Source organism: Lagenorhynchus albirostris, chromosome 4 (genome assembly GCF_949774975.1).
Source record: "Lagenorhynchus albirostris chromosome 4, mLagAlb1.1, whole genome shotgun sequence".
NCBI classification, from domain to species: domain Eukaryota; kingdom Metazoa; phylum Chordata; class Mammalia; order Artiodactyla; family Delphinidae; genus Lagenorhynchus; species Lagenorhynchus albirostris.
This window is the reverse complement of record NC_083098.1, coordinates 80,573,534-80,587,397: the sequence shown is the minus strand read 5'-3', so window position 1 is coordinate 80,587,397 and position 13,864 is coordinate 80,573,534. Positions and strand designations below refer to the sequence as shown.

At 39.6% G+C, this 13,864-nt stretch overlaps 1 protein-coding gene across 1 annotated transcript in view; it reads right to left on the bottom strand.

The window, feature by feature from the left end:
- KCTD8 (potassium channel tetramerization domain containing 8) overlaps positions 1-7,942 on the bottom strand; it is a 254,767-nt gene extending 246,825 nt beyond the window's left edge. The window contains exon 1 of the mRNA XM_060147302.1: positions 6,994-7,942. Within this exon, the coding sequence (XP_060003285.1) occupies positions 6,994-7,942 (949 nt within the window). The remainder of the gene's footprint in view (positions 1-6,993) is intronic.
- Between the last annotated feature and the right edge of the window lie 5,922 nt (positions 7,943-13,864).

The following is a 13,864-nucleotide window of genomic DNA, read 5'->3' as shown; positions in this document are numbered from 1 at the left end:
AGTATAAACTCAGTATAAAATACTCATATATTTTGCTTTTGAAAATGCAAAATACAACTAACCTTACAGGATAATTAGGTTTCATGCTCCCTCGCAGAAACAAATGATGAGAAGTATACAGATGCTAGGCACAGGACACCTTAGATTCAAGTCAGCATCTGGAGGTTCACCATTACCCTTAGAACTTATAGTTAACTTACCTATGGGAGTGACTTTGAAAACCTGTGAATAAAGTTATTCTCATCTTTAGGTAAGTCTTTGCAAAACCTTTTAGAATCATCTCCATTAGAGAAGCTGCCAGCTTGTCTTGCAGGATTGTGGCTGCTAAGTGCTGACAATACCCTGAAGTTAATTCAAAAGAGGCTTTAAAAACGATAAGTGTAATGAAACATAGATTGAAGGGTTACCTGAAGCACTACTTTCCAATTACTTCAAATGTATAGATATACTTCACAATACTTTAAGCCTTCAAAAACACCAAAAGCCAATAATTCCAATACCCAGGAGATATTTGATACTTTTTTGGACCTAATTATAGCAAGTATATAATTTAAAGGCATTAACCAATAATTAGGGCCAATAAACTTTACGTAATTAACAAAATTGATTTCAACCAAAATACCTTCTTCATTTTGTCACCTTCTAAGAACATACATAAAATGTGTTATATTACACAAGGTAAAATGAATTTTCTGCAGAAGACTACCTTAACACTGTTTAAAATTGGTCAGTCTATTAAACCTACAGATACTACTTGTTCCCCCAAAAGAGTGGTAAACTGAGTCAAAGGGTTTATTTTCTTTAGTTTTAAAAATATCCATTAATGTGGTGGCCTTAATCGTTAAAAGCTAACCCTTTCATCAAGTAAAGACATAAAACATATACAATTGACTCTTGAACAATGCAGGGGCTAGGGGGTGCCCACTCCTGCTCAGTAGAAAATCTGCTTATAACTTTATAGTTGGTCCTTGTATTGGAGGTTCTGCATCCTCAGATTCAACCAACCTCAATACATATTATTCGAACAAAAATCTGCTTACAGATAGACCCTCGCAGTTGTTCAAGGGTCAACTGCATTTACTGTATTCTTAAGGAAATTTAAAATAGATTAAGAAAAATTAGGTTCATTCATATACAGCTCACACTACCCATTTTTGCTTAAAGAGCTAAGTTCTAGGTACTCAGTAGACATTGAAATATATTTACAAAATTGATTGCATGAAAGAGGGCTTACTTTTAAATATTCAAGAGTAAGGGCTTCGCAGTAAGGCAGAACTATTCTAGTTCCAGCTCAGCCTCATACCAGCTCTATGAACTAAGGATGTTAACTTAACCTCTCCAAATCATAGTTTTCTAACTGAAGTATTAGGGAACTAATGCCAAGCTAATGGAATGTTAAAAAAGTAAAAGTAATGGCTATAAAACATTTATCACAAATCTAGGTACATAGTAAATGTTCTTTTTATTACACATACTGTACTTTGAAAAAATCAACTATTTTCTAAGCTTACAGGGAAAATATTCAACACCAATATTTATTTATAATACTGTCTGTGGCAAAGGACATGTATCATACTTTTATCTAAGATGTCAATGAAAAAATTCAATGTCTTGTGGGAAACGTCACTGAATGTATAACTGCATTAAATGTATAAAGCAAAACAAAGTAAAGATGGCATATAAACCATCTACATAGTGTCACCATAACTTTCAAAAAGTATGTCTGTCATCTTCACAGGCTTAGAACAAAGACTGGAAGGAAATGAGTCAAGATTTTTATTAGCAGTTACTGGTGGCAATTTTTTTAAATTTTACTTCTCTTTTATAAAATTCCTAAAACTGCACATATTACTTCCATTATCAAAAAAGGGCTGCATTTGAATAAGCTGACAATCATTTTCACATTTTAAACTAATTGACCCAATAACTTATAACAATAGAATAGATAATAATTGTTGCTAATTTTATACATATTATTTCTCTTTTTCCAAAGAGATTTTTTTTTCTTTTTAACTAAGGCACACAAACACACTCATTGTGAGTTCTTCTACTGTAAGCTACAAAAGAGAAAGAACTTGCCAAATGAGGCTTGGAGTGCCATTGTCTTTTTGCTTTATTATATGCTTCAGGATTGACCCACATAAAGCTGTAGAAAGGGTGGCAGAGAAAACTAAAGCCATAACATAATTTTAAAAGATCAAATTTAGAGACAGTACTATGCCAGACATAAAAGTTTAATGCCCTTAAACAGTAACCAATGCCATGGCATGGCTTCCAAACATTTTGCACTCCAAGGTTTTTGTCATTTTCTGTCTGCTTTATTACTGCAAATATTGTATTTGCATGAAATAAGAATCTTGGTGTTTTACAAAGTTATCTGTTCCCTGTCGATTCAAAAGTCATTCAGCCATGTGGTTGCAGAAGAAATTTTTCCATGATAATTATAAAAATGACTAGTAAGTCTCCAAGAAGAAAAGAACCAACTTTAAATAAAAAATAAGAAGGAACAAAGTTATTTTCCATAAAACAGTGTTTGTTGATAAAAGTAGAAGTATTTTTGGACTAGAAAATAATATATAATTTTAAAGGTATGCATCTAAATAGAATGACTTTTTAAAGACGTTTCTTAGAAAGCTTTTAATGCAACAGGCCTGCTAACATAGGATTGAATAGCTGTTTGAATATTTTCAACTCAGCTAGCTTTCTTCAACCAAACACAGTGAAATAAATCAGAATGTATTTGAAAGAGTGTATATAAAAATCCATTAAGACAGATTAGAATTCACAGTCCAGTTCAGTAATAGCATTAGGTCCTATATCGGGCATTCTCATACATCACAACAAAAAAGACTGTACCAAATTTAAGGAATATCAAGTGCACCTAGAGAAATGTATACTTTCACACCACGTATTATTCAACCAACACAGAATGCAAAACTCAAAGCACTATAAGAGAAGAGCAGTGAATCAGTACTACCTTTCTGTAAACACACTGTTTATGAGAAATAAAGGATATATATAATGCTCATTTTAATTATGGGTAGTCTACATATCACATTCCAAGCAGATAGCTATTGTCTATGTAATACAATGCCAACACAAAATGCCTTTTTTCGTCTCTGAGATATTGCTAAAAAGAGCCACAATTACACTTAACAGACACCCCCCAAAAAACAGAAAACACAATAAATCACTGTTTTCCTTCAAGAAAGGACAGTCCATCTTTAGTACTAGTAGAGTAATATGGAATTTAATAGTACTAGTATATGTTGCAGAGTCTAAAATCTTGATAAAACTATGAGTTATGACTGATAATAGATCAAAGTGTCCATGTAGCCAAATGAAGCTGATATTAAATCTTTAATAGCCTGTATATAACCTTGAGTATTAGAACCCAGGGATGTGGATACAAGTACTTAAGGAGATATGAATCTAGCTCAGAGTCTGTGAGAAAATACTGCCAAAGTTTCAACTCCTAATGGAGAGTATTAAAACACTTCTTGGCCCTGAATCAGAAAAAGGTTCTGTTGGAGTTGATCCAAAAGAACTAACTGGAGTGTGATTGGCAAGCCTAGGTGACTCGAACTTGGCCTGAAAAATCCAAGTTCCAGGGAAGAATCTGGTTATTAAATTGGTAGTTTCAAACTTCTGAAAGTTTATTATGCTATCATTTAATTGCAAAATAATTTTCTAATTAACTTTACAAGTAAATCAACTACACTTACTAAAAACAAAATTTAAATTTAATACTGACAAGAAAAAGTCTTTACTACAATTGTAACAGCTAACATTTTTTAAGCTTTTATTATAGGTCAAGCACTGGTCCAAGCACTTTACATGTATTCTCAAATTCAATAAAATTCGTACTATAATAATCTCCATTGCACAGGTGAGGAAACTAAAATAATTTAGTCAAGATCACGCATTTGGCAAATAGCAGTGTCTGGGATTACTGAACCATTTGCCACTCTCCTCCCATCTTTACAGAAACTCAGGGGGAAGTTGGGTGCAAGGGCGGGGGGAGTGAAGAGCTGAAATTGATGTTCAAGTGTATAAACCAATTCTACACTTCTTAGAGCAGCTTCAAACTACTAAGTTCACCTTTAAAAGGTGTTAAAATGACTGATACATGTTATACATTAAAAAAAAATGTTTTGAAAGAATTGTGTCAAAGGAGAAATAAAAGATAATAAGGCCCTCTGCATCTGAAACAGTGGACAAACAAGTTCATCTAATGATTTTGTTTTTATGAATAACACTGGTAGTCTTTTAAAAATAGAGATTGCTAAACAAGATAACTACACTGAATAGTTAACATTATCACCTTCACTAAATAGGATGGAAATACAGTGAATTTTCATTCACCAATTTAAATGGAATCCCATACAAAATAATTTGTGAAAATGTGCTGCAAGCTATACAAAACATAAAATAAATGTATATATAACAGTGTTCGAGATAAATTTTATACGACAAATAAAAAGCGGCAACCACATTTCGTTGGTCAACTGAAATACCACTTCAAAAGAACCATATTTAATCTGGAATTGTGTATTTTCCCCCGCAAGATAATCAATGAAAAAGGCTTTGAGTTGCTTCCTTAGATTTCTGGGACTTTTATCAATGAATCTCAGAACTCATTTGTTATGTGAATACTCTGCAAGTCATTATTCATAATATAAATATTTTATTTTCTTTCACTTCCTCTAGCTCCAGAAGTGAAATATCCTGAATTCTAAGCATCTCTCAAATCATCTTATGACTTAAATTGGCTGAGTTTCCAACTTCAGTACACTATTTTATGAGCATTTTTCATAATTTAAAGACAACCTGTATTATTTCTTCATAATCAAAGTAACGGGCATTTTCAAGTCCGCAAGTTTCTAGGGGGAAAAGAAAGACCAAAACTGCAAAAGAATCCAAAATTCAAGAACCTTAACTGCAGAACACTTATGCTTACACCTTCTCTAACAAAAATCACTAACCACTAAAAATCACTAAAAGAAGTCAAAAGTTCATTTCCTCTCATCTTCTGAAATGCTTGGAAATATATCTATTATATAAATGACATAAATGTTTAAGGTCTGAAGTGTCAATAAAGGTCCCTTCCTTTGGGTGGCTTTTCTGACTATTGTGATCTTTTTACTGTGTAACAAATAATACTTTCATATAATTAAGAATAAAAAATCTTATTAGATTTTTTTATTGAAATATAATTGATTTACATTATTGTGTTAGTTTCAGGTGCACAGAAAAGTGATTCAGTTATATATATATTTTTTTCAGATTATTTTCCATTACAGGTTATTACAAGATATTGAATATAGTTGCCTGTGCTGTACAGTAAATCCTTGTTGCTTATCTACTTTATGTATAGTTATTTGTATCTGTTAATCCCAAACTCCTAATTTATTCCTCCCCCCTTTCCCCTTTGGTAACCATAACCTTTTTTTTCTATGTCTGTGAGTCTGTTTCTGTTTTGTATATAGATTCATTTGTATTATTTTTTAGATTCCACATACAAGTGATATAATATTTGTCTTTAAGAAAATTAGATTTTTATCTACCACTTCAATGGACACTTTCTTTGCTTCTCTGTTGAAATGGTTTTCTTAGGAAAACCAGCACTATTAAAAAAGACAATCTAACACTAAGTGTGCTGTGTTTTGTCACCCTTACCTCCAAGGTTACTAGAATACACAAACAATGAGCAACTTCCAATCAATCTCACGCCTGTGCAAAGAGAGGTCCTTTCCACTTCCCTAGTCAAAATAAAGTGCAAAAAATTGCCTGGATCCCAAACAGTTAGTGAATTACTTAATAAATAAATGCAATTAAAGCTGGGCTTATACATAGGCTGTCAGTGCTACTCTCCCTAACACTACAGGCAAGTTTTCAATCTTCTTGTGTCTTGAGAAAGAAAAACATTTGCCAAATTATGTTCCTGCTCCCATCCCAGATGGCTTTCCATTTGTCCACATAGCTCTCTAGTTGCGGCCCTCCTCACTTTATAAACGTCACTGCGAATTGTCCCCGCCCCGGTTCCCCATCCCCCAAGCCTCAGTGCTAGTCGGTGGAGTTCTTGAACTTGACCCACAGAACCCGCCCCCCCACCGCCCCCGCCAAAGTGCACTACAAAAGGCATTGCGCCAGATGCTTTCCAATCCACTCCCTCGTTCTCTCAGTTCAGAAAATCACTACGTTTATTCCCCCTGGGAAAGTGGATTCAATCCCTCATTCGCACTGGAGGCGCCCAGAAAGGAAACACAATCACACACACGCGCGCGCGCACACACACAGGCGCATACACACCACTTGCTTCCTCATGTCCAACTCTGACAGCACTCAGACCACCAAAGCCCGTTCCCTCCACCCTTCTCTGTTCAAAACCCCTAACAGTTACAGAAGACAACTGGCGCGAGAGAAATCTGAGGTTTTTATGGTTCAGTGGAAACCTCTTTCCCCCCGGGCCCTTGAGGGGCTTTGGAGGCACAATCGCCACTTCTCTTGTTGCCCCTTTCCGCAACCACCCATAATTGAATGCTCCAGCGCCGACCCGCACCAACCGGAGGTAAACCCGGCGTGCGCCGCGGTACCTTGATGCCAACCCGCCCTCTGGAGGGACACCACTGGGACCCACATAAGTTGACCCCCGTGAGTCCCACGGAGACAGAGGGAAGGAAGGGGACCTACGCGCCCAGCCTTGTGCCCCTGTCTTTTCCCGGCCCTCGGTAGTAGAAGGGTGTCCAGAGGCTCCAAGAGCTGGGCGGGGCGAGAGGGCTAGCTCAATAAAGTTAAGAAAGAGGACTGCTTGGGAATTGCGTGCTCCTGAGTTGCTGAGGAGAGGAGCCAAAAGGGAGATCGCAAGGCACGAAACCGTAAATCGTGTCTGCCGCGATAGGGGAGGCACACGACGACACCAGACGCGCTGGAACCCGCCGCGGGTCGGCGAGGGGGCGGGAGAACTGGGAAATTCGGAGACCACGAACTTACGGAAGAAGATGTACTCCGTGTAGCTGCTCCAGATCTTGTCTTCGCGGTACTGGTTGACGAAGGCGGCGGTGCCCGAGGAGTTACACGCCACCATGTGGAAGCCGGCCTCAGACAGGCGATCGAACGCCTGCTCCAAGTAGGTGAACTTGAGGTAGAAGCGGGACGTGTACTTCTCGGGCGGCCGGTCAGGGTCGCGGCTCTCGTTGAGCGTCTCTCCGAACACCTCCTTGGCCAGCGCGATGCGTCCGCACACCATGATGCGCGCCACGCGCCGGAACTTGGCGTCCGCCTGGTTGTCACGCACCGTGGTGTAGGAGCCTCGGTAGCCGAGCGTGAGGAAGCCGGAGCGCTTGTCCGGTGCGCCGCCACCCCCGTGCGCTCCGGGACCCGAGGGCGCTGCGGCCGCCGCCCCGCGCAGCAGCACCTCGCTGCTGCCCTGCGAGACGTTGTCCTCCAGGTCGCTCTGGCAGCCCTCGTCGTTGAGCGAGTTCTGCTTGATGACCTTGGGCGACAGCAGCTTGACCAGGTCGGTGAGCTGGAAGTACTCGGCCTCGCGCAGGAGACGCTCCTTCTCGGGGAAGTGCTCCGGCAGCGCGAGCTGCTTGTCCCGCAGATAATCCAGCACGTATCTGAAAAGGAAGCCGTCCCGGTCGATGAAGAAGCGCGCCCGGCTGTCCCTGGGCAGCTCGCCCCGGCGTCGGGCGCCGCCCCGGGGGCTAGAGGGCGAGAACATACTGGCCAGAGTGCTATCCGGGACGCTGAGCAGCGTCGAGTGCTTGGTCACATAGACCTGGCCCCCTACGTTCAGCTCCACCACCTCGGGGAAGGGCGAGGGCGCGCAGGGCCCCGGGGCGGCGGCTGCCGACGCGCCGGGCGAGCTAGACGAGGAGACCATCTCGCTAATGGGCAGGATGGTGCCGCCGCCGCTGCCCGTGTCCTTCAAAGCCATGGTCCCCCCCCGCCGCTGGCCAAGTGACCCTGGAGAGCAGCACTTTCTCCTTCCCGAAACCCGCGCCTTGCACCCCCAGTGGCGTGCCCCTGATGCGCCCTCGGGCCGGGCGGCACGTTTCTCCGGCCGAGGAGGCCCGCTTCAGGGCTCGGGGCAGCGGCGGCGGCGCCCGGGCTCCATCGGGGGAGCGATGTGCAGGAGAGGAGCTCTGAGGACGCCGCGGCGGCGGCGGCGCGAGGAGGAGCGGCTGCTCCTTTGGGGGCGACGGCGGGGAAGTGTGAGAGACTTGCGAGAGGCTCTTAAGCTGCCGCTCGGCTCTCCGCGGGGAGGGCGGGAGGAGGGGCGGGAGCAAAGAAAACTCGCCGCCCCAGCAGCTTGCGAGCGCGCCGCGAGCCCCGAGCGCGGACTGTGGCGCAAACTACTCCTCGTAGCCGGGGAGGCGGCGCTGACGTCAAGCCCGGGACTGGGACCCGAGCCACAGCTGTCATTTAAAGAGATAGGTGCCAGCCTCCGGCTGCGGGGCTCCGACGCTAGGGGGAAGGACCGAGGGCCGAGACTGGAGGTGATGCTACTTTACAGCGAGCGTGGAGATGGGAAGAAGAAGGCAGGGAACCGAAAACAAACGGGAAAAAGGACAGCATCTCTCCTTCATCCATTTCATTCCCTCCTTCCGTCCGTCCGTCCGTCCCTTCCTTCCTCCCTTGCCCTTGTTCGCCCAGTAAAACTATCTTTTTTTTTTTTTTAATCTTGCATTAAGGTGGGAAGTGGGGTAGCGGGTTGGGTTATAACAGAAATGCTAGGGTGCCAATCTGAAATTACTACAAATGTTGGCGTGAGGACTTTGATTGCCAAAAAAACTACATGGGGGGTGAATCTCTTGTACTGGTTTTAGCATAGTTTTTGAAGTGAAGGGCGAAATGCCGGAACCTCAATTACATTCAGACGTCCTGATTGCATATTTAACTGCATGTGCTACAAATAGTTGAAAATTTTTAAAACTGAAATCTGTTTTTCGGTTCATAAAACTAATAAAAGAGTGTGGTAACGTGGCGGTTCTCTCCTTTCATCCCTTCAGTATTTGATTCATAGTAGATGCTTAATAGATATTTTTGGAGGAAGGGACAAAGCCAGGGAGGGAACTTACTCTATTTGCTCCTAGTTTCCGATCCTGCTCTATCCTCTGATTAATCTCTTCATTTCCCTTTCAGCTTTCAGGGCAAGAGAAATGGCTTATGTTTTATTAGTAATCTAACCGTAAGAGTCAGGGCATAAATGAAAATTATATGAATTTAAGTTCACTTTAATTTCCATTTGTACACAGCACAGGTACAGGCTCAGCATTATTTGTGATAGTGAGGATAGAGATGCAAATGAGGAACTCCGTTCTTGTGGCTATTCATCCTGGGACATCCTTTTGTGTTCAGAAACATAAAGAATCATTGATTTATAAAGTACAAAGGTGAAAAGACTACACTGCTATACAAGTAGTTTGCTTCAAAAATTATCATAGTATTATAGATGAACCTTATCCATTAACAAAATAATGTACAGATTTTCACATCTTTTTAAAAATTCTAAATGCCTACTTAAGATTCCTTCACTCTGAATCAACCACACACACACATACACACACACACACACATACACACACACAAAAGTACTGGATTTGAGATAACAGTTGTAACCTCTAATTTTTATAAATAATTAATAGTTATTTGGAGTATTAAAAACTATATTTAATTCATTGATCCTTATAAGCCACATCCGCAGAAAATATCAGTTTTGAAGTTAGATTACCCGAGACTGAAAATGCACTAATGAAAGAATACAATATATTTACCAAAGTTCTAAGACTTAAAACCTGGTGTATATTATGCATCTTCATGCAATCCTCGTATTCAAACCTATTGCCTCCCCCCAAATTTATAAACTGATTAAGAAGTAGAATTGATTTTAGCCTTCTTCACTTAAAAGCTACCATCAGAAAACATCTGAAATGAAAAGTAATAGTTTCTGAAAAATGAATTAAGAGAAGATTTATAATCTCTATAGATGAATAAATAATAAAGCCTTGAACCACTACTAATGAAGCCCGTTTATCATGAGGTAAGTGTCCCTAATGATAAGTATGTTATAGACCATAGAATCATAATGAAGTGGATGTATAATACATATGCATAAGTGTATATGAATATAAGGTCTCCAATGTTATCAGGTTGAAATCCGTTTTATTCTTTTTAATTACATAAAGTATGCTCATGAGACAAAATGGTCTAAAACGTGTACTCTAAATGAATCATCTTAGAAATTCTTAGTGAATTTCTCTGTGTGATGTATTGCTTTTTAAAATAATTCTTTCAACAACGATTGAATATTTTTCCTTAATCCCTTCCATCCCCATACTCCTCTTACTCTCACCTCCTCCCCCCACTATACCCTCCAAACTCCAAACTAAAATTGCAGGTCCAGAATGTCTTTACCTGTTTTTCTCTCAGCTAGGAATGCCTTTCCTTTTCCACCAGTCCCCTAATCCTTTCTCCTTGTTTACTGCTTCCCTGATGTTTCAGCTTAAATAGTACTTCCTCTGGAAATCTTTCAGATTTTTACCAGTCCAGGTGTTCCCACAGCACCCTATGCTTATACAAGGGCAGGGTTTGTCACACTAGTATGTCATTGTTTCCCATCAGATTGTAAGTATGGCATACAACCATATGCACTATTCTATCCCCAGCATCGTGCCTAGCCCTTAAAAGATAGTCAATTTCTATTTCTTGAATCTTTACTGCATAGAAATGTGTTCACATCACAAATGGATGACAAAGCATCAACTAACTGCTAGACACTGGGCTAAGTAATGATATTGCAGAGATGAATAAGACTCAGTCCTTCACAATTAAAATCAGGAAAACTGAGAACAGAATCTGATTAAAACAAAATCAGATCTAAAGGAGAAGGGAAAGCAAGAAAGAGATAGACACTATTGGAGCAATCATTTTGGTGAACTGAAGAATTAACACCAAATACTATAATTAGAACCATCTTGTTCTAAGCCACAGACACCATTAATATTCCCTAGGCCAATGTGATCACAAAGGTGGGTCCTTAAGCTCTTCTGTTGCTGTGCAAAGACAAGACATCAAACTTCTCTGCCTACAAACTACACTAGGTCACTTCACATTCCCAGAAGTTTTAAATAATACAGTCAAAACTGTGTCTCTAAAGGTACAGCAAACTAACCAAAAAGGATAAAGTCCAATTTGTAATAAATAATTTGTAATTTAAAAGAACAAATTAAATATTTCTTCACTAGTCTAAGAGTTACTTAAAGGCAGGAACTATATCCTCTTTGACAGGGGAGGACAAGCACAGAAGGTAACAGTGAGATTTAAAGTCAGGTAGAACTGGCTTAAAAAAATCTACCTTTGTCTCTTCCTGGCTTTGTGATTTGAGCAAGTGACTTAACTGCTCTAAACCTTAGTGTCCTCATGGATATAGCAGAAATAATAAAGACCAGAGACTTCTCTGGTCAAGAGACTTCTCTGGTCAAGATGGCCTTGACCATCTTCTGCGATCATGCGTCCAGTAACATGGCCATTCCAGTTTGATGGAGTTCATTGTATTTACTGTCTGTTTCACACCGCTGTTCTGAGGACTGAGAGCAGAGCCACACCCTAACTAGAAAGATCTGGGATTCCAAAGCAGATAACTGGTTACAGTAGCTCTACCTACCTTTCTTCCAATCGTCTCACCCCTAGGGTAACATGCAGTAGCACAGCCCCTCCATCATGAACTTTCCCACACTACCCCCAGCATGTCCTTCCCTGTCTGTAGCCATGGCTGTTCCTCTCTTGTTGCACTTTATCATCCTAGACATTGATATCATTCAATAATAATTGATTAAATAATTAAATAATTGATTTAATTTACCTAGGTCCTGTTCTTTTCTTTCGTTTTTTAACTTTATTCAGTCTTTTTACTGTGGTCTAATTATCCCTTTTAGCGTGTTTGTGAGCAAGGCCAACTGCACTTCTAATTTTCAGGAACCCACCTGGTATCTGTTTATCTTGTTCAAGGCAGTTGAAAGTTTTATACACACACACACCCAGAAAAAAATCTTCAAGTATTTGTAATTCTAAGCAAAAAGCCTGAGATTCTTTCCTGTAGAGAAACAGCCTGGCAGTTTTTAGAGCAGTGATGTCCTATAAAAATATGTGAACCACATTTCTAATTTTAAATGTTCTAATAACCACATTAAAAAAGTGAAAAATGAAATAGGTGAACTTATTCTAATAATATCATTTAGTTAGCCCAATGTATCCAAAATATTATCATTTCCATATGTAATCAATACAAAAATGTATTAATGACATAATTTATATTTTTTTCCATCCTAGGTCTTCAAACTATGGCATGTATTTTACACTTATAGCACATCTCATTTTGAACTGTCCATATTTCATCTGCACAATAGCCACACGTGGCTAGTGGTTACTCTAATGTTCAGCACAGCTCTAGAGCATTTGCGACTAATATACTTGCTTGTTTTGAGGACTAGGTAAGATAACATGTCTTTTTAAAGATTTTATTACAGGACCTGTAATGAGATGAGTCTGTAATTCAACACTTGAGTAGAGTCATTAACACTTGGAATGGGGACTGTGAAGCAAAAGCCAAAAAAAAGAGGAAAATCTCTAAAAAAGAAGAAAGAAAATAATATATACTCTATCAGTGGAAGAATTTCGGTTTCCCTTTCACGCCCATCACACTCCCATAAAGGAAAAATATGGGCAAGTTTTGCTACACACATCAATATTGTGAAAAGCAGGCCAACCCAAGGGCCGATGGCTTCTTGCAAGGTAAGAAGTATAAGCATTGCTGCCAGAACAGGGTCAACATGGGTAGGTACAAAACAATATAAGATGAGAAGGACCATCTTCAAATTCAACAGTTGCTGGGGAAACTTAGAAAGCAGAGTATAAAAACTAGCTCACCCCAAAAATCTCACCTATCAGTTTTGAGAATTTCAATGATGCTGTGAAACAAAAAAACTTTGCAAATGAAGTATTTAGGAAACTCAGGATATCAGTGTTTGATGCATTTGTTATATAGCATATTCCAGCAATTTAGATACCTTACTGTAAATTCATGTGCGTTCTAGGTCTATATTATAAATTATAGGAGCACCACTAAAGGTTAGGGTGACAGTTGGTAAAACTCTATTAAATTAATACCCAAAGATATTAATGAAATTTTGTATAGATCATGATTCAGTATATCTAAGCACTTAATATAATGCCTGTTAAATAAAAAGTGCTCAATAGATATTTATGAATAAAATAATTTGTCAGCCATTTTCATATTAACTTACATCATGTAAAGGTCATGTTTTTGGATGTGGCTGTGTAATTTAATATATAGTATGTGTGTGGGAATGTATGTGTTGGGAGTAGTTTAGCAACAGATGGCCTTGTATTTCATCTTGCCCAGTTGGCTGCCTCCTTGAAACACTGATTAGCTCCTCAAACCTTGGAGGGAAAAGGCAACATAGCCTTAGGACATTCTGGATAAAAATTTTAGGCTGAGCACTGGGGATAATATCCTGATCCAGGATGGAATCTGAGCCTCTTCAGATAACATAAACCAGGAGCCTAAAACTGGTTATGCATATATATTATATGCGTAATATAAGTTTTATCAATTCTGTGCTGCAATTAAAGAAAAAGCTTCACTGATTAGAAGAAGATTCTGAAACATATGACAGGGTAATGTTAACTTCTGATGTCAGATTTTCCCTTGGAAATGCCCCCAAATTACAAACTTTCCTTATTATTTTAACCAATGGCTGGCTATTAACTGATGAGTTTGACTCCATTACTAAAAAAACTAATCATAACAGGAATTCAAGTATTTCCTACACTTTTA